Source organism: Lepidochelys olivacea (assembly GCF_965140295.1).
Source record: "Lepidochelys olivacea isolate rLepOli2 genome assembly, chromosome: 10".
NCBI lineage: Eukaryota > Metazoa > Chordata > Testudines > Cheloniidae > Lepidochelys > Lepidochelys olivacea.
In genome coordinates this window covers 31,639,636-31,665,144 of record NC_140420.1, presented here as the reverse complement: position 1 = coordinate 31,665,144, position 25,509 = coordinate 31,639,636, and the positions used below count along the sequence as shown (strand labels likewise).

Genomic DNA, 25,509 nt, shown 5'->3' with positions numbered 1-25,509 from the left:
GTGCATGGATGCTAGCCCTGCGCCATGCTGCCTACTGCATAGACCCCAGGGCCTGGGCAGGATCCAAACAAAGGGGCCTGCTGTGGTGGGTGTCATGTGCGCACCTAACGGAAAGAATGGTCACATCCACTAAACGTTTCAGAAGCTGAAAATACCGAGCATGGAATTGACTAATGAGCCATTAGCCTCCTTCCCTCCCTAACAAGCCCTCAGCCTCCTGGCCTTCTTCACAGCTGGAACCAATTCCCAGAGGCACGCCTGGGCCCCACAGACCTCCAGGTGCAGGGTGCACTTCTTCACCCTGCCATGCTAATGGGAACAGAGTAGTGTGTACACAATGCCCTAGAATGATAAACCGTCCCCTGGGGAGGGGAAGAGAGAAAGAGAATGACCCACAGGACACAGATGCTAGTTACTGAGCTTGATATGCCTCTGGAAGGTGCTCAGATACAAAGGGGGATATGTTACACTCCCAGACCAGGAAGGGTTTTAAAACTGGGGTTTTATTAAAGTTACTATCCAAGAAACCAAACAAACGCAGCTTGCCCAAGCCCCATGCCTGCTCAGTCTCACTGGAGTACAACTGCCTCCTGCAACCACACCTTGCTTCCCCACTCTGTTCCCTTTAACCTCTTCAGCAGAGCTCCAAAACTGCAAAGGGACAGGGCACATCTTTAGGGCTAGGGTGCACACAAATATAACCCTGGCATTCCATTATGAGTGCCAGAAATAGAACAGAATAGCTGCCCATTCCATCCTAACATCACAGCTTTGACTTCAATCAGAGCAATTGTTTTCTTTTGTCCTCTGCTGTCAGGGCAAGGGGCTTGCCTTGCTGGTGGCTAATGGGGGTGGAGGGTGTTCAGAGGGCTCCGAAGCATGATCCATTTCTGTCACTACATTGTTCCATCCGTGGTTGGTTAGGACAGTAAAATGCTTTGTCCTCTTCCTTCAGTGGAGTGGCCCCTAGGTGCAGGCTTCACCCTCACAGATTAGCTTGGTTCACATACATCCTGTGACAAAAGAAGTGACTGGGAAGGTGGATAGAGTGCTGGATACAGAAGCCTCGAGACAAATCTGGTCAACTGGGCTATAAAGATTGTTTTGAAGCCTTACATTGTGGCCGCGCAGGAAGTAAGGAAAGTTTCTTTCCTCCACTGTAGCACCTGTACAGTCTCAGTCAGTGGGTTTGTTTTGGGCTGTGGACAGCCCAGTTAATTCAGGCTGTGTCAGCCTGGGTGCTGATTCTAGTCCCTTTCACTGTGGGCAAATGGAGAACATTGTTCAGATGTTGTACCTGTTTGTACCTGTTTGAGCTGACCGATCGGTGTCTGTAGGAGCAGAACAATATCCTGAGGGAATAGACTCCTAAGCGGAGTGCAAAGCTGCCTCTTGACTTTTGGCCTGTATCACCTTACTGAGGTGCTGGAGGTGTTAGGAAAAATTTGGGTCACTCCAATCAGGTGAGATCCACAGGCTGGTGAAGACCAGTGGGGAGCGCTGGGTTTGTTATTAGAGGAAACTGTCCATGTCTCTGCCAAGGAGGAGATGTTGGTGCTTGACTAGAGTTCACCATCTGGGGCCTGGTTGGATGAACAAGTGACATTGGGCCAGGATGGCTTTGTTCAACTTGCATGTGTCCAGAAGGACAGGTTCTCTTTTCTTGGATGCAGACCTTAAGAACATAAGAATGGCCATACTGGGTCAGACCAAAGGTCCATCCAGCCCAGTATCCTGTCTACCAACAGTGGCCAATGCCAGGTGCCCCAGAGGGAGTGAACTTAACAGGTAATGATCTAGTGATCTCTCTCCTGCCATCCATCTCCACCTTCTGACAAACAGAGGCTAGGGACACCATTCCTTACCCATCCTGGCTAATAGTCATGAATGGACTTAACCTCCATGAATTTATCCAGTTCTCTTTTAAACCCTGTTATAGTCCTCGCCACAACCTCCTCAGGCAAGGAGTTCCACAGGTTGACTGTGCGCTCAGTGAAGAAGAATTTCCTTTTATTTGTTTTAAACCTGCTACCCATTAATTTCATTTGGTGGCCCCTAGTTCTTATATTATGGGAACAAGTAAATAACTTTTCCTTATTCACTTTCTCCACACCACTCATGATTTTATAGACCTCTATCATATCCCCCCTTAGTCTCCTCTTTTCCAAGCTGAAAAGTCCTAGCCTCTTTAATCTCTCCTCATATGGAACTTGTTCCAAACCCCTAATCATTTTAGTTGCCCTTTTCTGAACCTTTTCTAATGCCAGTATATCTTTTTTGAGATGAAGGGACCACATTTGTACGCAGTATTCAAGATGTGGGCGTACCGTGGATTTATATAAGGGCCATAAGATGTTCTCCGTCTTATTCTCTATCCCTTTTTTAATGATTCCTAACATCCTGTTTGCTTTTTTGACTGCTGCTGCACACTGCTTGGACGTCTTCAGAGAACTATTCACGATGACTCCAAGATCTTTCTCCTGATTAGTTGTAGCTAAATTAGCCCCCATCATATTGTATGTATAGCTGGGGTTATTTTTTCCAATGTGCATTACTTTACATTTATCCACATTAAATTTCATTTGCCATTTTCTTGCCCAATCCCTTAGTTTTGTGAGATCTTTTTGAAGTTCTTCACGGTCTGCTTTGGTCTTAACTATCTTGAGCAGTTTAGTATTATCTGCAAACTTTGCCACCTGACTGTTTACTCCTTTCTCCAGACCATTTATTTATAAGTTGAATAGGATTGTTCCTAGGACTGACCCTTGGGGAACACCACTAGTTACCCCTCTCCATTCTGAACATTTACAATGTATTCGTACCCTTTGTTCCCTGTCTTTTAACCAGTTCTCAATCGATGAAAGGATCTTCCCTCTTATCCCATGACAACTTAATTTACATAAGAGCCTTTGTCAGAGGGACCTTGTCAAAGGCTTTCTGGAAATCTAAGTACACTATGTCCACTGGATCCCCCTTGTTCACATGTTTGTTGACCCCCTCAAAGGTTAGACTGTTGCAGTGCGAGGCTACATTTGGACCTGGTGCAGAAGGCAGCTGCGTGCTGGGTGAATAGTGTGTCTTATTGGGAGCACATGACACCAGAGCTCTGTAATCTACATTAGCTGCTGGTTAACTTCCAAGTAAAATCTAAAATGCTGGTTTTAACCTATAAAGCTCCAGATAGTCTGGGAGCCACCTCTTTTCCTGGGCTTCACTGCCAGAGCTGCCATCTGCAAAGCTGCTTAAGCTGAAGCCCTCTTGGGAATGACAGAGAAGAGGCTGCTGGCAGGGTGAGGGCATTCTCCATGAGGGCCCCTTGATTTTAGAATTCCCTCTCCTCCTTGGATGAAAATAGCCCAAGTCTTTTGACCTTCGGGACACACTGCAAGGCTCTTCTGTTTTGGGTATCTGGGAAGGGATATATAGAGGGGACCAGTCTGAGATAAATGGGGTTACAATTGGAGTTTAACAGGAGAGGCTGTCTGAGGCCTTTGAATTGGATATGTATTTACATAACCCAGATCGTTTGGATAGGGACCTTTTTGTTATAAGTCAAAAAGCAGTTTATTCTCTCGCTGCCCAGGCACAAACCCCATTAACAGAATCTTGCCCCTGCCTAATTCTAATTCTAGGGCATACTACTTCCTGCTAATACTAAAATGGTATATTCCCCTCTGATGCCCAGGCATAAACCTGATGAACTAACAGTAACTGAGTCTGCTTCCCTCTTAGTGCCAGAGCATACCCCCTGGCCTCCACCAGGAGCACAGGCTAAAACCGCTCCCTCAGTGTCACAGCATCAGTGGATGTCCTTGCTCCCATGAAGGAGTTGATGAAAAGGATCAGATGATCTCACGCTTCCATGTGTGCACTTGGGAGGGGTTAGGATGGACTTTTTCTTCACAGCATTGAACACTTGGCCAGGTGCATTATGGGTTCTTGTGGCATGCCTTCTTTGGAAGCAGCAGGTATTGGCCACTGCTGGAGGAAAGGCATGATGGATCAGTGGTAAATCTTACATTTCTAGGACAGTTTACAATGCATGACTAGAGAGACGACTGTAGCCATGTCAGTCCCAGGATATGAGAGAGACAAGCTGGGTGAGGTAAGTGCCTCACCCACCTTGTCTCTCTCATATCCTGGGACTGACATAGCTACAATTACACTGCATGCTACAATGCATGACTGTCCTCCTGCATTTGGGGTGGCCTGAAATGCTCCTAATTTACATGTTCTGGCTTCCTCCAGGATTTTGTCTTTGAATGTAGATGCCTTTCAGTGATGAAGTAGAAGCAATGCAATACAAACTGTTCTGCTCCCAGGAGAGCCCTAGCAATATCCTGATGGCCTGCATTGCTGCACTCCACTGCCTTCTGCTCCTAGCTTTTCTCAACTTTCCGCAGCAGGCAGCTCAATGCCATGTACCCCTATAACCCAGACATAAACTGTTGGAAAGTTGAGATCCCAGGGAGCATAGCGGCACTCTGGATGTTGATGCTAAGCTTCAGCTAAGTACCAGTTTGGCAAGCACAAGGAGGGAGAGGGCAATAATGGGGAGTCAGGAGAAGAAAAGATGAATTCAGACTGAATATAAGGAAACTCTTTCGGACTGTGAGATGGCTGAGGTTGTGAAAGGGCCATGGCCCCATCACTTGGGACTAGGCCTGGTCCAACATGGGTAAGTATTTTCTGTGAAAATGTTCAAAGAAATAAAATAGTTTCATTAAAAAAAGTTTCCAGTCAAACTAAATGACAAAATAAATAGGTCCCCTGGTTCCTGCTGCCCCTTCTTTTCTTTTCCCCACTGGGAAAAACTTAAAGTTGACCAAAATATTTTTTTGTGTTAAATGTTTGTTTTGGTAAAAGGCATTTTTTGTTTGTAATAATGTTTTGATGAAAATTTTGTGCCCTGGTCTTACTGCATATTTAAAACCAAGCTGTGAAGAGCCCGTGAGATATACTATAGGGCAGAATCCTGCATGGGAATGGAGTAGGTGTGAACCACTGGGGCTTTTCTATCTCTAATTTGCACGATTTAAGCGAACCCAAACGTTCCCTGTGCTTGTGTGTCGGTGTCTTTCAGGGGCACAGCAGATTGGTTTGGGGTAAGCAAGGATAGCGATGCCACTCAGAAATGGCAGAGAAAAAGCCTTCGCCATTGCAGCCAACGATATGGGAAGCTGAAACCTCAGGTCATCCGGGAAATGGACCTGCCCAGCCAGGATAACATCTCACTCACTAGCACAGAGACCCCTCCTCCTCTCTATGTCGGGACTTGTCAACTTGGCATGCAGAAGGTGAGTCCAGTGGAGGAGTAGCCAGGGCCTTTCCATGGGGCTTGTTAGCTTTCAGAACATACCAAAAAGGCTCCTTTCTCCCCTCTCCCACTGCTGGATGCTAAGCCTGCTTTAGGGTTCAATGTTTCCTGAACATTTCAGATCAGTGTACACAAGACACTAAAGAGATCAAACATGGAAACAAAGGTTTTAGAGGAAAGGAAGAGTTTCCTGTGAAGGGATGGTTTCCTAAATCCCATACACACATTTGAGCACTCTCTTCCCATAATCAGTGTTGTCACCCTTCCACTTGGGCCTCTGGGGTTTATACATCTGCAGTCTGTTTCCCCAGGACTCTGAGAGCCATGTCTTTGTCCCTTTGGCATCATTACTGAGTGAGAATGGTATATGAGCACTAGTAAGGAATTACAGTAATCGTGGAAGGCATTTTTCAGCTTTTTCCATAGCAAGATTCCAGTTTCCTAGTCAAATCTGGCTGTCAGAGTCTTTTCCAACATGGGGTATTCAGCAGTTTTGAGAGGAGAACTGTCAGTTTACTTTCGATACCCAGATTAGACCCTATCCTCCCTAACTGCAGTCTCATACTAATAGCCCCATTGCCATGCAATGCACTTACTTTTTTATTCTTCACATTTTGCTGTGACAATACCCTAGTATTCAGTATCCTCAGAAATATTATCTCATGACTTCACAGGAGCTACCTATGTGTCATCTCTCTTACCTCAGCAGCTGGCACACTCTGCTCACAAGCCCTCAGAGATTGCCAGGGGAAGCTGTAAAGCTTCCTGCTTCCTTGCCTACTCCATGTTCCCAAAGTACAGATTCTGCCAGTACACAAACCTAAATGAGGTAACTTCATTAGCACTTGAGCTCTAACCTGAAGGGTTCCCAGTGCCTTGCTTTTCCCTCGTAATTAATCTGATATTATGAAGTCAGTTAAGAGTGTTGCACTTGTCCAGGTGGTGAAATGGGAAATGAAATTATCTCCATCTGCAGATAATCCTGCCTTGGAGAAGGGAGGGTAAGAGATTGGTAGTGTCTCCATAGTAAAGGATTGACTATTGTCTAACCCTGATCCTGCCCACCGGGAGCCCTCTCTCCTCTTTCTCAAAAGCTGAAATTTCTCATGTTTTTAAAAAGTTTTTTAAAGTTTGATTTAATCAAACAAATCATTTTAGAGTTATGGAACTTAGAAAAATGGCTTCTTTTTCAGTTTGGAAAAGCCTTTGAATCAACTCATAATTGACGTGTGGCTTCAAACAGGTCCTGTGCTCTAGACCTTGCTGAGAACTCAGGCACAGAACCAGTTTGACAAGTATTCTTAAATATAAAATATTTATTCATGGTCAAGATCATTAATATTGGAACTTCCATCCAGTCCTCTGACAGCAGTTGTAACTTTTGTCTAAAACCTTGTGTTCATTTTTGAAAGTACAAGTCTTTTATAAATTGGCACCCTGGAGAGGTTAAAGTTAATGAGCACCACATCTCAGGCCTCACAAAAGTTATAGTCTTTCCTACCCTACCCATTGGAGCCATGTGGAAGTTGTAATGTCTGTCGGATGTAGCTGCCGCATTTTATAACTTCCATATGTAACAATGGAAAGAGGCTGGCTATGTTGTGCTGTTAGATGTTGAACTCTTGGTTATGAGCCCAGCCATCAGAGCCTATAACTTTTTCGGGCCACAACTGTTGGGGTAATGAGGATTATATGCTATATTGGCAGAACCTGTAAATCTACCAAGGATTGTATTTTATCAGCCTTTTGGTTAGGAGAGTGCATAGAAATTGCTGCCATAGCCAGCATTAGTTTTTTCTGGCTGTGTTGGACAGAGTTAAATCCTCATTTTTGACCTTGTGGAGAAGTAATGTGATGTTCTGGATCCTGTAATTTCACAAGTGTGTGCTGCCCAGGAAGGTTACAAGTAGGGCTGTCGATTGATCACAGTTAACTCACGCAATTAACTCACAAAAATTAATGGCGATTAAAAAAATTTATCATGATTAATCACCGTTTTAATCACACTGTTAAGCAATAGAATACCAATTTAAATTTATTAAATATTTTGGATGTTTTTATACATTTTAAAATATATTGATTCCAGTTACAGCACAGAATACAAAGTATACAGTACTCACTTTATATTATTTTTGATTACAAATATTTGCACTGTGAAAATGATAAACAAAAGAAATAAGTATTTTTCTGTTCACCTCATACAAAAACTGTAGTGCAATCTTTGTCGTGAAAGTGCAACTTACAAATGTAGAATTTTTTTGTTACATAACTGCACTCAAAAACAAAACAATGTAAAACTTTAGAGCCTACAACTCCACTCAGTCCTACTTCTTGGTCACCCAGTCGCTCAGACAAACAAGTTTGCTCACATTTATGAGACATAATGGTACCCGATTCTTATTTACAATGTCACCTGAAAGTGAGAACAGGCTTTCGCATAGCACTTTTGTAGCTGGCGTTGCAAGGCATTTACATGCCAGATATGCTAAACATTAGTATGCCCCTTCATGCTTTGGCCACCATTCCAGAAGACATGGTTCCATACTGGTGACGCTTGTTAAAAAAATGTGTTTATTAAATTTGTGACTGAACTCCTTGGGGGAGAACTGTATGTCTTTGGCTCTGTTTTACCTGCATTCTGCTATATATTTCATGTTATAGAAGTTTCGGATGATGACCCAGCACATGTTCGTTTTAAGAACACTTTCACTGCAGATTTGACAAAATGCAAAGAAGGTACCAATGTGAGATTTCTAAAGATAGCTACAGCAGTCGACCTAGGGTTTAAGAATCTGAAGTGCCTTCCAAAATCTGAAAGGGACGAGGTGTGGAGCATGCTTTCAGAAGTCTTAAAAGAGCAGTACTCCGATGCAGAAACTACAGAACCAGAACCACCAAAAAAGAAAATCAGCCTTCTGCTGGTGGCATGTGACTCACATGATGGAAATGAACATATGTCGGTCCGCACTGCTTTGGATCATTATCGAGCAGAACTCGTCATGAGCACGATCGCATGTCCTCTGGAATGGTAGTTGAAGCATCAAGGGACATATGAATCTTTAGCGCATCTGGCACATAAATATCTTGCAACGCTGGCTACAACAGTGCCATGTGAACGCCGGTTCTCATTTTCAGGTGACATTGTAAACAAGAAGTGGACAGCATTATCTCCTGCCAATGTAAACAAATTTGTTTGTCTGAGCGATTGGCTGAACAAGAAATAGGACTGAGTGAACTTGTAGGCTTTAAAGTTTTACATTGTTTTATTTTTGAATGCAGTTTTCTGTACATAATTCTACATTTGTAAATTCAACTTTCATGATAAAGAGACTGCACTACAGTAGTTGTATGAGGTGAATTGAAAAATACTATTTCTTTTGGTTTTTACAGTGGAAATATTTGTAATAAAAATAAATATAAAGTGAGCACTGTACACTTTGTATTCTGTGTTGTAATTGAAATTAATATATTTGAAAATGTAGAAAACATCCAAAAATATTTAAATAAATGATATTCTATTATTCTTTCACAATGCAATTAATTGCAATTTATTTTTTTAATCACCTGATAGCCCTAGTTACAAGTAGATCTGCTTGAGAAATTGACAAATTTTGCAGGTTGCAAAATTGGTTCATTTTTCAAATTTATTAGCCAAAATTCTAATCAGTATGTTTATCATTTTCCATTTTATAAACAAGCAATATTGGGGGGGAAAAATTTGGTCAGCTTAGTCACTTGGTAGAATTTAAAAAAAAAATTGAAAAATTTAAAGAAATTATTGACTCGATTGCTTATTTTGGAAATAGTCAGCAATAAATGAAAAATATCTATGAAATTTTCTGTGGATTTGAAGGAGATCACTCGTTGCTGGAGTTCTTCCTTGTGGCTAAGCATGGTGTAGTGTCTCTCCCCCATCTGGCACATCCAGCTGCCCATTGCTTTGGCGCTGCAGTGGTCTCTCTTCTTGTAACTCGGCCCTCTGGTCAGGTCACAATTGAGTCAACCTCTGCCAGGGTACCAGAAGAGTCCAACCAAGTCCGAGACCTTGTATCAGATCTTCAGCCCTGACACTGGGCCTTGTGTCCTCACTCCCGTTTCTCAGGGCTCTCTATCATCCATGTCCCTTTCTCAGGGGATTCATGCCACCTTCCCTGGTGGTTGGTAGGGAGCCTGTCCCCTCCCACTATCTCAGGTTCCAGTCCAGGGATCCTGTAACCAGCAGCCAAGGGCTGCTCTGCAGAATTCCTTCCTGCTGCCTCCCTGGGCTTCCAGCTGGGTTACCTCGTCTGCAGAGTGAGGTAGGGTTACATTTTCAAAAATTGGACCCCAGTCTTGCAAGCACACATGAGCTTTACTTTACTATCTCAGATAGTCCCACTGAAGTCATGTTCTGGTGGGGAAAAAAGGGGCAGGGAGTATTTAAAAAACCAAAACCAAAAGGAAGTGAAAGGAAACACCTCCCCTCCCCCCCGCCCAAATCCAAAACGAAATGAAAAATGCAATTTGAACCTAAACAAAGTAAAAATTTTCAGTTTGTTTCAAAATTTTCCATTGAAATATTGAACAATATCATTGAAGATGACCTTTTTCTACAAAAAAAAAATTATATTCAACAAAACCACAATTTTTGGTGAGAAGAATTTTTGGCTTAAAAATTTTGACCAGCTCTAAAGAACAGCAGTGATGACCAGAAAGGAGTTTTGTGTTCTGCTGCTTAGGAATGGAGGAATTTCAGAGACCTAACTAAGCTGGGTGAATGTAGCTTACATTCGATGCTGGTATGTGCTGCAAAGTAATGCATATTGGAGGGGGAAAATGTGAACTATTTACACATCTTGCAGGGTTCTAAGTTAGCTGTATTAAATCACAAAAAGGACCAGGGCATCACAGAGGACAGCTCAATAAAGACCTCTGTTCAACTGTGGTCCAGAAAGCAAACAAGATGTTAGGATACAGGATGGAAAATGCTACTGTAAACATTATTATGCATTGTGTAAATGAGTCCATCTCGACAGCGTATGCCGCACTGGTCACTCCTTCTCAAAAAAGATATTGAACAGTGAGAGGGGTCTCAGAGAAGAAATTTACTTTAGGAATTATTTTGGGGAAGTTATCTGGCCTGTGTTTATATAGAAGGTCATACTACATGATCGCAGTGGTATCTGGCCTTGGAATCTGTGAAAGGAAGCCAAAGAGTGATCGAGGGCCTAGAAAAAACTCTCATTCACACAACAGATAATTAGACTGTGAAATTCACTGCCACATGACGTTGGTGAAGCCAAGAATTTAGGAAGAGTCAAAGAGGATTGGACACTCCTCTGGATAGTGTTTTTATCCATATTTATTACAGTTAATGATAAAAATTTTGGAAGGAATGTAAAACCTCATGTTCAGGGCTCACGGTGTGACCTTCATGGATTACAGATTATCCCAGACCTTCCTCTGAAGCATCTTGTGCTGGCAGCTGTCAGAGACAGGATACTGGGCTTGATGAAGCCCAGGTCTGATCCAGTCTGGCAGTTCCTATGTTTCTTTGTGTTTGTTGAGGGGAGAAAAGGGCCCCAAGAATGAGGCACAGGCCTTTGCTCCTTGCCTGAGAGCATGCTGAGATCTTCCCAGTTTCTCACAGTAACTGAGATCCTCTCTTCGTCTGCAGATTGTAGACCCTTTAGCACGAGGCCGAGCATTCCGTATGGCTGATGATAATGATGGATACAGCATCCCTCACACACCAATCACTCCAGGTGCCACATCACTGTGCTCCTTCACCAGCTCTCGGTCTGGGTTTAATCGCTTACCACGACGGCGGAAACGGGAATCAGTGGCCAAAATGAGCTTCCGAGCAGCAGCAGCCCTGGTGAAGGTACTGTCTGATTGAGGAGGATTCCTGTGGGGACAGGGTGGAGGTCTCGGGTGAAGGCACCATCTATGGGATTCCTGAGGTGGGAGGAGGTGTAAAATGGGACTCCACTATGTCATTTTGGGGAGTCACTGTTCTGACTGCTTTGCACTGTGTCTCCTGCCCATGCCTAGAAGGAAGTGGAGTAGACCAGATAAAGACCTGCCAAGAGTTTGTCAGTCTGAGTGCTTCAAGTTTGACAACAAACAGGCTCAAATGTTCTTTACAAAATTTGGTTAGCAGTAGCTAAGCTCTAGGCTTTGATTGGATGAGAAGTTTGGAAAAGCTAGGCTCTGAATGGGTGATGGTCCTTTGTAAAAAGCATGTTAGAGCATTCATATACTGCAGAAGGCACCATTTAGCTCAGCTGAAAGGGATGGTGCTGCCATCTTGGAAATACTAGTATATGGGATTCACAAGTCTCACTAGAAGGGTGTCAAGTTGCTGGTGGATCTGCTGCACTTACTTTGGTGACTCCCTGACACAGCTAAGCCTCTGAAGAAGCAGGGTCTGCAGAACTCTTAGGTGTTTGTGGGGTCAAATTTCTCTGTGACTGAATGCTATTCCCTTCTCTTCCAGGGCCGCTCTGTGAAGGACAGTACCCTGAGGAGGGCTCAGCGACGCAGCTTCACCCCAGCTAGTTTCTTGGAGGAGGACACGGTGGATTTCCCCGATGAGTTGGACACCTCGTTTTTTGCTCGGGTAAGGGGAGCAGTGCTGGCTTTGTCCCCAGTAGCCAAAGGCTGTAAGAACTCTATCACCCAGCAGTATGTGTGGGCTCAAGGGAGAGGTGCCACTCCTGACAGAGCTTCCTTTTGAGTTGCTTTGCTCTAATAAGTCACTGGAATGTCTTTGACAGGACTTATGTTTCTTTGCCCAGGAAGGAGTCCTCCATGAGGAGCTCTCTACATACCCCGATGAAGTGTTTGAATCTCCATCTGAAGCGGCGATCAAGGATTCTGAGGTGAAACCCCAGGATCAGGCCGATCTAACAGGAGGTGCCTTAGACAAAAATGAACTTGAAAGAAGCCACCTGATGCTGTGAGTATCTTCCTGACAGTTGGCAGAATCTAATCTGTGGTCCCGAATCTGGGAAGGGAAGGACATTTCACACCACAAATTTGAAAGGCCTTAGCCACCATTGCTCATGGTGAAGACAAGCCCAGAGGAGTTAGTGTCTCTGACGCTGCTGGTACTCCTCGGAATGGATCTGATACACAGGCCTGATTTGTGCAATGATTGATACCTCAGCTCAATTGACTCAGTTTAGCTCAGTGCAGGCCTAGAGCAGCAGAGCACACACATTCTTGCCTAGTGCTAAATACTAGCCCTCTTGCTGAGGGCCTTGAATGGAAAGGCTGAGGGGCTGCAGAGGCCACTGCCCCAGTATTCCTGTCTGTCTGGGAGGAGAATCCCCAGGGCTGCTGCACAATCTGTGTGACACCCCCTCTGTTTATCCCATACCTGAAATCTTCTTGTTTACCTAAGAAACAGTGTCCGACTTCAGAGAGCAGTAGACAATTGGTGCATATGAAGGGCTAACTCTGCTAACTTAACTCTAGTCAGCACAACAGCATGATGAAGTTGGGTTCCTGCACATCATGTTTATGAGGCTGTATCATTCTTAAGGGGAAACAGAGACCAGTTTAAATGGGTTATATGAGTGCCAAGAGCGCAGAACATGGCAAAAATGCAGTGTGTGAATGTCAGTCCTCTAGGGTATTGGCATGAAGACCGGTAGATAGAATGGCTACCTCTAGCCATATTCACTATGAATTGTCCTGCTCAAATGCCATGGGGTAACATGGTAGGTGATATTACACTAATTTGAAACCAAGCAAGTGGAAGACCTGGTGCTTTAAGACCATGATGCATGGATGGAACCTTGTGTCTTCAGTTTCCTCTTAAACCTAAGAATGGCCATACTGGGTGAGACCAATTGTCCATGTAGCAAGTATCCTGTCTTCCAACAGTGGCTGGTGCCATACGCTTCAATTTATTGAGTGATCCATCCCTGGCATCCAGTCCCAGCTTCTGGCAATCAGAGGTTTAGGGACACCCAGAGCATGGGTCCCTGGCTGTCTTGGCTAATAGCCATTGATGGACCTGTCCCCCATGAACTTATCTAATTCTTTTTTGAACACAGTTACACTTTTTCCCTTTTCAACATCTCCTGCCAATGAGTTCTACGTGTTGACTCTGCGTTGTGTAAAGAAGCATTTCCTTCTGTTTGTTTTAAACCTGCTGCCAATTAATTTCATTGGGTGACCTCTGGTTCTTGTGTTATGTGAAGGGGAAAATAACACTTATTCATTTTTCTCCACACCATTCATGATTTTATAGACCTCTGTCATATCCCCTCTTAGTCATTTCTTTTCTAACTGAACAGTTGCAGTCTTTTTAATCTCTCCTCAGAGAGAAGCTGTTCCATACCCATAATCATTTTTGTTGCTCTTCTCTGTGTCTTTTCCAATTCTAATATATCCTTTTTGAGATGGGGCAACCAGAACTGCACACGGTATTCAAGATATGGGTGTAGCTTGGATTTCTATTTTCTGTTTTATAGTCTATCCTTTTCCTAATGGTTCCTAACATTCTGGTTAAATTTTTGGACTGCCGCTGCACATCTGAGGGGATGTTTTTAGAGTACTATCCACAATGACTTAAAGATCTTTCTTGAGTGGCAACGGCTAATTTAGATCCCATCATTTTGTGTGTATAGTTGGGATTATGGTTTCCAATGTACATTACTTTGCATTTATCAACATTGAATTTCATCTGCCATTTTGTTGCCCTGTCACCTAGTTTTGTGAGATCCCTTTGTAACTCTTCCCAGTCTGCTTTGAATTTAACTATCTTTAGTTTTGTATCATCAGCAAACTTTGCCATCTCACTGTTTACCCCTTTTCCCAAATCATTTATGAATATGTTGAGCAGCACTGGTCCCAGTTCAGATCCCTGGAGGACCCTGCTATTCACCTCTCTCCACTGTGAATACTAACCATTTATTCCTACCCTTTGTTTCCTATCTTTTAACCAGTTACTGACCATGAGAGCATCTTCCCTCTTATTCCATGACTGCTTACTTTGATTAAAAGCCTTCGGTGAGGGACCTTATCAAAGGTTTTCTGAAAGTCCAAGTACACTATATCCACTGGATCACCATTGTCCACGTGTTGACACCCTCAAAGAATTCTAATAGATGGGTGAGGCATGATTTCCCTTTACAAAAGCCAGGCTGACTCTTCCCCAATGTATCATGTTCATCTATGTGTCTGATAATTTTGCCTGGTACTGAAATTAGACTTACTGGCCTATAATTGCCAGGATCACCTCTGGAGCATTTTTTAAAAATTGGCGTTACAATAGCTGTCTACCAGTCATCTGGTACTGAAGTTGATTTAAGCACTAAGCTACATACCACCGTTAGTAGTTCTGCAATTTAATATTTGAGTTCCTGCAGAAGTCTTGGGTGAATATCCCTGGTCCTGGTGACATATTACCATTTAATTTATCAATTTGTTCCAAAACCTTCTCTATTGATACCTCAGTCTGGGACAATTTCTCAGATATATAACCTAAAAAGAATGCTCGTGTGGGAATCTCCCTCACATCATTTGCAGTGAAGATCCATGTAGAGATTTCTTTAGCTTCTCTGCAACAACTTTATCTTCTTTGAGTGCTCCTTTAGCACGTCTGTTGACCAGTGGCCCCCTGATTATGTGGCAAGTCTCCTGCTTCTGATGTACTTATAAAAATTAACAGCAATTTTTTAATCTTTTGCTAGTTGGTTAAAAAATTTTTTGGTCTGCCTAATTATACTTTTACACTTGACTTGCCAGAATTTATGCTCCTTTCTGTTTTCCTCAGTATTATTTGATTTCCAGTTTTTAAAAGATGCCTTTTTGTCTCTAACCACTCCTTTTACTCTGTTTAGGCATGGTGGCATTTTTTGGGTCTGCTTCCCTTTTTATTTATTTTTTTAATTTGGGGGTATACATATAGTTTGAGCCTCTATTATGGTGTTTTTAAAAAATTTCCATGCAGCTTGCGGGCATTTCAATCTTGTGACTGTTCCTTTTAGTAACTGGTTCCTCACCCTAGCAAGGAATCAAACTATGTCATTTCCTTTTGTTTCCTGATAAGTCAGAGACTCCCTGAGTAACTGGCACCTCACACTGTCAGAGGGCAGCCTTGTTCTTGGCTCTATCAGTTCACCAGGGTGTGAATGCACAGCAGACATGGGGAAGGACCTTGTCGCGGTTCTGCTGCTCACAATCCATCTCATTGTGCTAACGCTTTCCCTCGTCATGTTATTGAGAATGTTACCAGCTGTGACACAGATGCTGGAAGTAATACTGGGAGTTCACCACTTTTCCAACGAGAATATGAGATCCAATTTTTGGGCAAAACTAATTCCCAGTGTTTCCATTTTTATATCATTTTAATGGTTTTATTTATCAAAGCAAAAATGATTTAATTCAGACTCTAGGGAACGGTATCAAACTATTGAAGGTGCCAGTTCAGGGAGTCAGGTATGCGCCTGGTCATAAACCAAATCAGAGACTTCATAGCAGGAAATTTAGAGGGCAGTACCTCTCTCTAAAGACACATAGAAACGCCTCAAACTCCCAAGAGTCGAAGAGGTGTTCAAGGCTAGGCCACAGGTCAAATCTGAATCCATATTGCTCATCGAGAAGAATGATTTTCCAAGTGACACGTAACACAGTCTTCTTCTCAGAGTGTCTTGGAAGGGTTTGTATCGAATCATTCATACACTGAGAATCCCTAAAGGTTACAAAGATTATTTTATTCAATTTCTTTTGAGCATTTAAAACATCATCTGTTATGCTTTGCAACACAGAAACTAACCTACAAACACACAGGAAAGTTTGGGGGTGTTATTTGTGCACTTATTAATTTTCTGTGGATTCTTTCTTTCCCTAATGCACACTCCAAAGAGTTGAGCACTCACAATATTCACTACCCACCACACCACAACTAAGTGATGTGGTGGGCAGTGGATCCCCATTGGACACAGTCTGATACTACTGGTAGCCACAACAATCACTCGAAGATACCAGAGAACATAAAGCCACCCTAAGCTCATGCTCTGTTGTGGTGGCTTTCCAGGAACCAGTTAAGAGATTTCCTAGGGCTGTGCTCTGGTTCTTCTTTGAGTGGTAGCCCCTATGTGTCATCCACTGTGGATAAGCATGCGCTGCAAATGCGTCTGAGACCAGAGAGTTCTTGCAAGCAGTGTCCACTGCCTACGCCTCTGCCTTTGCCATCCTCACGCTCCACTCCAAGGCCATAAGAGGCTGTGTGCACCAACTGCCTCTAAAGTACCTTCTTATTGCCTCCTGGCCTGACTCAGAATCTCCAGTGTCTGGAGCTTCTCCCTTCTCTTCAGCCTCGTCCTTGTCTTCAAACCTGTAAATATGTCAAAGATTTTACTGTTTTAGCTCTGTAGTGAAGCTATTGTTAATGGGTTTTATTAGTATAGTTAGTGAGTAGTTTAAGTCCCCTTCCCAGAAAACCTCCTGCCTCCCTGGTACAGGAATTAGATGATGCCCAGAATACCTGTATTTGGAAACAATGTCTCCTCTCCCTGCTTCTTTTTGGTCAGCAATGACCACCAGTGATACATACACTGCCTCAGAGAAGTGCATATCTCCACCAAGTGCAATATGTACCACTCCTTCCCCACCCAGACCCAGAACTCCAACTTAAAAAGCACCTCATGGTGAAAGCTGTGAGGCCTGAGTCGGACCCAGGCTGGGGACCCCACCGTACATCGACGAGCACGCCTCCTAGCACAAGACCTGACACAGGAGCAGGAAAGAGCAAGGCCAGGGACCCTTTGACAGGTTTTCCACATGAGAGCAAGGGACTCTCTCATAAGCACAAGAGCAGAGTCCACTCTGAAGAGTTTGGATCCCACCCCAAGACTCTGCCGCTGACACATCCTTCAGAATGGCGGTTCTACAGGCAGCCATACCACCTGCATCCTCCTCCTCTCTGAGTGCTGCTTGCCAGACACCCACAGTGGAAGACACACAGGGACCAGTGCTTGAAGAAGAAAGGGAATTTACTTTGTGGTAGCAGGAGTTCTTATAGGTATTCCACTACCCATCCTCCTTCCCCTCTGCCTCAGATCATGTCTGCATTCACAGGAGAGACGGAACTGGAGAGGCATCTGTCCACACCACCTCTTATATCCTCGGCGTGGAGCACACTGGTGGCAAGGGGATAGGCACCGACCAACGGACACTGTTTGCAAGAATTCTCCAATCTGAGGTGCGTGGTGCACAGGCATTGTCACATTTTGGGGTGCAGTGCAGTTCAGTGAGGGGCCTGCCTGTAACGCCCTGCTGCTGTGGCTTACAGCCTGGACATCAGCAGATGAACACGCAGGTCTGTATGCTGTGCATCCCTGGAGCAGCAACTCTGACTCCAGCAGCCTGCCTCCAGCACAACAGCCCTACCGTGGTTTCCGCCAACCTGGGTTGCTACTTGCAAGGTGACCCCAACGCACTCCCAATCCTGAATTTTCCCAGAACTGTGTGCCCTGAAATGTCCAGCCCTCTCCTGGGCCACTCTGAGAAGTAATAAGGTTTGTTTGCGTCTTTAAAGAGACAAAAGCACATTACAGCTTATTAACTGGGAGAGGTACACCCTTCCTTCAAACACAGCACTGAGTTGGTTTATAAGAAAAAAACCACAAAAATAACCAAAAACAAATTTATTAATAGGACAAAGGTTATGTGATGCCAAGTAAAAGAAATAAAAGTAGAGATGTTACAAGAAAATACAAGTGAAAGGACATATCTAAAGTTTAAAACTTAATCTAGCAAGGTACAGGCTTTGTTAAAGATGGTTTCTCTCATCAGTCATTCTTCTTTCCAGCCGTGGTTGACTTTCCCTCAGTCAGGGCCTTCCACAAAAGCACAAGAGGCTGGCTTCTTTTGTCTTCCTAGGTGAAAGGTCTTGGCCTAAGCAGGTTTCTCACCTATATTCAGTTTCCAGTGGCTTCAGCCCCTCCTTGGTTGAAGGGCCCATCTTTTTCAGCTTGCAGAGCTCTGGGCCCTTGTGTCTGTCTGGTGATGGATGCCAAAGATGACCTCTGTCCTTGCTTATATCTTCCAGAGTTCAGTGACTTTATTTAGAGAGGCAACATAAGATAATACAAGAATGTTAGAATGGCCATATTGGATCAGACCAATGGTTCATCTAGCCCAGTATCCTGTCTTCAAAGTGGCCAGTGCCAGATGCTTCAAAGGGGATGAACAGAACAGTGCAATTATAGAGAAATCCGTCACCTGTTGTCTACTCCCATCTTCTGGCAGTAAGAGACTCAGGGACACTCAGGGCAAGGGGTTGCATCGCTGATCATTTTGGCTATTAGCCATTGATGGACCTATCCTCCATGAACTTACTTGGTACTTTCTTGAACCCATTTATACTTTTGGCCTTTACAACATCCCCTGGCAACAAGTTCCCCAGGTTGACTGTGTGTTGTGTGAAGAAATACTTCCTTTTGTTTGTTTTTAAACTTGCTGCCTATTAATTTTTATTCCACACTGATAAGGCCTCAATTGGAGTACTGTGTCCAGTTCTGGGTGCCAGATTTCAGGAACGATGTGGACAAATTGGAGAAAGTCCAGAGAAGAGCAACAACAATAATTAAAGGTCTAGAAAGCACGACCTATGAGGAAAATTTGAAAAAACTGGGTTTGTTTAGAGTGGAGAAGAGAAGTCTGGGCGAGGTGGGGAACGATGACGGACACATAACACTTTTAAAGTACATATAAAGTTGTTACAAGAAAGAGGGCGAAAAATTGTTCTTTTTAACCTCTGAGGACAGGGCAAGAAGCAATGGGCTTAAATTGCAGCAAAGGGAGGTTTAAGTTGGACATTAGGAAAAACTTTGTGACTGTCCAGGTAGTTAAGCACTGGAACAAATTGCTTAGGGAGGCTATGGAATCTCCATCATTGGAGGTTATTAAGAACAGGCTAGACAAACACCTGTTGGGCATAGTTTAGTTATTACATACTCCTGCCTTGAGTGCAGGGGACTGGATTCGATGACCTCTTGAGATCCCTTCCAGTCCTACACTTCATTCGGTGACCCCTTGTTCTTGTATTATGTGAAGGGGTAAATAGCATTTCCTTAGTCACTTTTTCCACACCATTCATGATTTTATAGACCTCTATCAAATCCCCCCTTTAGTCATCTCTTTTCCAAACTGAACAGTCCCAGTCTTATTAATCTCTCCTCATATGCAAGTGGTTCCATATCTCCAATCATTTTGTTTCAGAGTAGCAGCCGTGTTAGTCTGTATTCGCAAAAAGAAAAGGAGTACTTGTTGCATCCGATGAAGTGAGCTGTAGCTCACGAAAGCTTATGCTCAAATAAATTGGTTAGTCTCTAAGGTGCCACTAGTCCTCCTTTTCTTTTTGCAAATCATTTTGTTGCCCTTCTCTGTATTTTTCCAATTATATCTAATCTATCTTTTTTGAGATGGGACTGCACACAGTATTCAAGGTGTGAGTGTACCATGGGTTTCACTAGTGGCATTATGATATTTACTGTCTTCTTATCTATCCCTTTCCTAATGGTTTCTAACATTCTGGTTAGCTTTTTTGACTGTCGCTGCACATTGAGCAGATGTTTTCAGAGAACACAGTGACTCCAAGATCTTTCTTGAGTGGCAACAGCTAATTTAGACTCCATCAGTTTGTATGTATAGTTGGGATTATGTTTTCCAATGTGCATTACTTTGCATTTATCAACATTGACTTTCATCTGCCATTTTGTTGTCCAGTCACCTAGTTTTGTGAGATCCATTTGTAACTCTCTTCAGTCAGCTTTGAACTTAACTATCTTAAATAATTTTGTATCATCTGCAAACTTTGCCGCCTCACTGTTTACCCCTTTTTCCAGACCATTTATGAATATGTTGAACTGCACTGGTCCCAGTACAGATCCCTGGAGGACCCTGCTATTTACTCTCTCCACTGTGAAAACTGACCCTTTGTCTCCCATCTTTTTAACCAGCTACTGATCCATGAGAGGGCCTTCCCTCCTATTCTATGACTGCTTACTTTGCTTAAGATCCTTCAGTGAGGGACCTTGCAAAACTTTCTGAAATCCAAGTACATTATATCCACGGGATCACCCTTGTCCACATGTTTGTTGACCCCATCAAAGAATTCTTAATAGATGGGTGAGGCATGATTTTCCTTTACAAAAGCCATGTTGACTCTTCCCCAACATATCATGTTCATTTATGTGTCTGATAATTCTCTTCTTTACTGTAGTTTCAATGACTTTGCCTGGTACTGAAGTTACCCTTACTGGCCTGTAATTGCCAGAATCTCCTCTGGAGCCCTTTTTTAAAGAATTGGAGTTACATTAGCTGTCTGTCAGTTATCTTGCACAGAAGCTGATTTAAGTGATAGGTTACATATCACAGGCAGGATGACCTCAAGGTCTTTCCTTCTTGTGGGATTCCCATCCACCTGCTGATTTCTGTGTTAATGGGGCTTCCATTGTTTTTGGTCACACCTTGCTTAATTTCATTGGGGACAGATAGATAGCTGCCTTTCCCTGTCTGGTAGAGACCTGTTTCTCCCTTTGTTTGGTCACAGACTGTAAAATGTAATATCAGTGAGTATTTGTAATTTGCATATAGTGTTAATGCAGAGATTTCTCATTGATATTAATCACCAGTGTGTCACAGGCTTTCCTAAAAGACCCCACTCTACACAGTTATAATACCTTGATATTGCATACAGTCAGTTGATTCAATTGCTTATCACTTGAGGATCAGCCCCCTGTCTTTGTAGATGAGTAAACCTTTACAGTGTATTCTTTGAAATGTAAAACCCAGACCAATTTTCTCTCTCCTGCTCTTGTGTAGATGCCATGCTGTCTCCTCCCCAACTTGGTAGCTTGGGGGATTTGTTTGCCTAATATGTAAATGGACCTTCATTGTCTCTGCCTGTCAACCAGGCCAGTCAGAAAAGCAAATACACATTCCTGTGTCTAAGGCAAAGTGCTTATGCATTGCTTGACAAACTCATGCTAAGTATATAATTCTAGCACACATTTTTGAACACACCCTATACATACATCATGCAAGAATATTAATGATCTGTGAGTTCTTAGTTTTCTAATGATATCTTACATGCCACCTGTCAGATACAGATTGTGACAACAGTGTGTTAGGTGTAGTGAGTATGTCAGGCCTGACGAGCTGTTGACACAGAGTACAGAGTAGCAGCCGTGTTAGTCTGTATTCGCAAAAAGAACAGGAGGACCTGTGGCACCTTAGAGACTAACAAATTTATTTGAGCATAAGCTTTCGTGAGCTACAGCTCACTTCATTGGATGCATTCAGTGGAAAATACAGTGGGGAGATTTATACACACAGAAAACATGAAACAATGGGTGTTACCATACACACTGTAATGAGAGTGATCAGGTAAGGTGAGCTATTACCAGCAGGAGAGCTGGGGGGAGGGGGCAGGAAAACCCTTTTGTAGTGATAATCAAGGTGGGCCATTTCCAGCAGTTGACAAGAATGTCTGAGGAAGAGGGGCGGGGAGAAGGAATAAACATGGGGAAATAGTTTTACTTTGTGTAATGATCCATCCACTCCCAGTTTTTATTCAAGCCTAAGTTAATTATATTCAGTTTGCAAATTAATTCCAATTCAGCAGTCTCTCGTTGGAGTCTACAAGCCATCAGGAACAGTATCCCTGATAATGTCACGGCAAACCTGGTGGCTGAACTTTGTGACTTTGTCCTCACCCATAACTATTTCACATTTGGGGACAATGTATACCTTCAAATCAGCGGCACTGCTATGGGTACCCGCATGGCCCCACAGTATGCCAACATCTTTATGGCTGACTTAGAACAACGCTTCCTCAGCTCTCGTCCCCTAATGCCTTTACTCTACTTGCGCTACATTGATGACATCTTCATCATCTGGACCCATGGAAAAGAAGCCCTTGAAGAATTCCACCAAGATTTCAACAATTTCCATCCCACCATCAACCTCAGCCTGGACCAGTCCATGCAAGAGATCCACTTCCTGGACGCTACGGTGCTAATAAGCAATGGTCACATAAACACCACCCTATACCGGAAAGCTACTGACCGCTATGCCTACCTACATGCCTCCAGCTTTCATCCAGACCACACCACACGATCCATTGTCTACAGCCAAGCTCTACGATACAACCGCATTTGCTCCAACCCCTCAGACAGAGACAAACACCTAAAAGATCTCTATCAAGCGTTCTTACAACTACAGTACCCACCTGCTGAAGTGAAGAAACAGATTGACAGAGCCAGAGGAGTACCCAGAAGTTACCTACTACAGGACAGGCCCAACAAAGAAAATAACAGAATGCCACTAGCCATCACCTTCAGCCCCCAACTAAAAACTCTCCAGTGCATCCTCAAGGATCTGCAACTTATCCTGAAGGACGACCCATCACTCTCACAGATCTTGGGAGACAGGCCAGTCCTTGCTTACAGACAGCCCCCCAACCTGAAGCAAAAACTCACCAGCAACCACACAACAGAACCAGGTTTCAGAGTAACAGCCGTGTTAGTCTGTATTCGCAAAAAGAAAAGGAGTACTTGTGGCACCTTAGAGACTAACCAATTTATTTGAGCATAAGCTTTCGTGAGCGAAAATAAATTGGTTAGTCTCTAAGGTGCCACAAGTACTCCTTTTCTTTTTACAACAGAACCACTAACTCAGGAACCTATCATTGCAACAAAGCCCATTGCCAACTGTGTCCACATATCTATTCAGGGATCACCATGATAGGGCCTAATCACATCAGCCACACTATCAGAGGCTTCTTCACCTGCACATCTACCAATGTGATATATGCCATCGTGTGCCAGCAATGCCCCTCTGCCATGTACATTGAACAAACTGGACAGTCTCTACGTAAAAGTATCAATGGACACAAATCAGACGCCAAGAATTATAACATTCAAAGACCAGTCGGAGAACACTTCAGTCTCTTTGGTCACTCGATTACAGACCTAAAAGTGGCAATTCTTCAACAAAAAAACTTCAAAAACAGACTCCAATGAGTGACAGCTGAATTGGAATTAATTTGCAAACTGAATACAATTAACTTAGGCTTGAATAGAGACTGGGAGTGGATGGGTTATTACACAAAGTAAAACTATTTCCCCATGTTTATTCCTCCCCCTCCCCTGTTCTTCAGACGTTCTTGTCAACTGCTGGAAATGGCCCACATTGATTATCACTATAGACATTGGGGGGACGGGGCATTAGGGAGACAGGGTGGGGGATGGGGTGGCAGGTCGGGCAGTGCTGAGATGAGATGGGGCTTGGGTGCAAAGGCAAGAAGGGAAGGGTTTCCTGTGCAATCTAGCAGTGCCCCCACTCCTTCCTCCCCGTAGACAGATGTTCTGGGGGTTGAGCGTTCAGACTGTCTGTTAGGAATCCCTGGGGTCTCTGAGCCAAGTGCTCAGTTACCTGCCCCAACCAGCTTCTGACAACAGAGATTGGTTGGTTCCTGGCTCCGTAATTCCAAGGAGCTAATGGCTGGGGTAGGAAGGAGCCCTCCAGCCCTTGCTCTGCTGTCCTGTCCCCCTCTCTGACCCTGTGGCCATAGCCCAGGGAACGGCCTTTGCTCCCTGCTGCACTCTGCAGAAGCAAAGCATTGCTGTCTTGCTTTATGTTCCAGTCCCCTGGAGCGAGGCTGGAGAAAACAGAAGGAAGGGACCCTGCCCCAACCCAAGGTTCGCTTACGGCAGGAAGTGGTGAGCATGAGCCCTCAGCGACGAGGCCAGCGCATCGCCGTCCCAGTCAGAAAGCTCTTTGCCAAGGAGAAGAGGCCATATGGACTGGGCATGGTGGGCAGGCTGACCAACCGCACCTACCGCAAGCGCATAGACAGCTACGTGAAACGGCAGATTGAGGACATGGACGACCACAGGTGAGAGGAGCGAGCCCCTTTACAGCAAGGGTTGCTGGAAGAGGCTACAATGAGCCGGTTAGCATGTCCCCGACTGGGTGGGATGCATCTCACTTGCTGCGAGTACGTGTGTGACACTTGCCGAGTGAGACATGCATCCTGCAGTGGGGATTATTTGTGTATTCCTTGAACCCCTCCACTCAACACATTTCCTTGGTGCCTATTGGGACAATCCTGCCATGAGCACCCTGGAGCCTGTGTGGCTTTGACAGCCCAGCACATCTGCTAGTTGCTGACGAGAATGGTCCTCTGCACAGACCCACCTGTCTTATTAGCCAGATTGACAGGGAAATTGAGACGTCTCCTCCTTTTTCCTCCTCCCTGATGAATTTTTTTAGTCACAAAATGGATTTAGGCTTCAGGCCTGACATTTTGTGTCACGGAAACTTTGCACAAATGTTCATAAGAAGTGAATATGTGTGACCCCGGGTTCCAATCCTCCCTCCCTCCAAAACATTTCCTCCAGTCTTGTCCCAGTTCTGAATCGGCTTGTGGCTGGTCCTCTGTGCTAATGAAAACCAGAAAAGACCATTGCTCACCTGTGCGTGGGGCCCAGGCATTACCGGTCACAGCAAAGCTCCTTTCAGACTGAAGTGCATGTGAATTAGCAGGTGTTTTGCTTATGCTCCAGGAGCAAAGACACCTCCAGAAAATATGAACATGATCTTGTTCCTGGCTCTGATCTGTGATTGTCTCCATCTCCTGTCTAGGCCTTTCTTCACCTACTGGGTCACCTTTGTGCATTCGCTCATCACAATCCTTGCTGTGTGTATCTATGGCATTGCCCCCGTGGGGTTTTCTCAACATGAAACCGTAGATTCAGTGAGTAAATCCTCTGCCAATCGGTATGAACTGTGCTTGTTTCGCAGCGATTGTTTATTACCAGAGTCCCTGACCTCTCCCCACGTTCTGTAACTTGTCAGTGCATTTCCTGACAACGGCCAATAGCTGGCAGCCAAATGTGCTCACCTGAGGGGCTGGCAGCTGTAGTTGCACGCACACGCACACCTACAGGCCTATGCACCTGCCCATGTTCACACCTGCAGCCACACAGCGCACATGCATTCACGTACACATCTGCAGACTTGTAAATTCCCCACTGTGCAGAGGCCTGGCTGATTTTCAAGGGCAGCATGTTGCCTGGGCAGACAAACCTGCCTGTTGGGCTTGCCTGCCTGTGAGCTTTGGCTTCCTGCCATTAGCACTGAGTGATGGGAGACAAGCCCATCAGGGCTGGTAATTTCTGCATCTG

General features: G+C 44.2%; 1 protein-coding gene across 2 annotated transcripts in view; it reads left to right on the top strand.

The window, feature by feature from the left end:
- The window catches only part of RHBDF1 (rhomboid 5 homolog 1), a 110,399-nt gene that overhangs the window by 70,170 nt on the left and 14,720 nt on the right, over positions 1-25,509 (top strand). For both annotated transcript variants that reach the window (XM_084640692.1, XM_084640691.1), the window contains exons 4-9: positions 5,084-5,297; positions 10,974-11,180; positions 11,796-11,918; positions 12,097-12,257; positions 23,967-24,218; positions 24,968-25,079. In XM_084640692.1, coding sequence (XP_084496818.1) covers positions 5,084-5,297; positions 10,974-11,180; positions 11,796-11,918; positions 12,097-12,257; positions 23,967-24,218; positions 24,968-25,079 — 1,069 coding nt within the window. The remainder of the gene's footprint in view (positions 1-5,083; positions 5,298-10,973; positions 11,181-11,795; positions 11,919-12,096; positions 12,258-23,966; positions 24,219-24,967; positions 25,080-25,509) is intronic.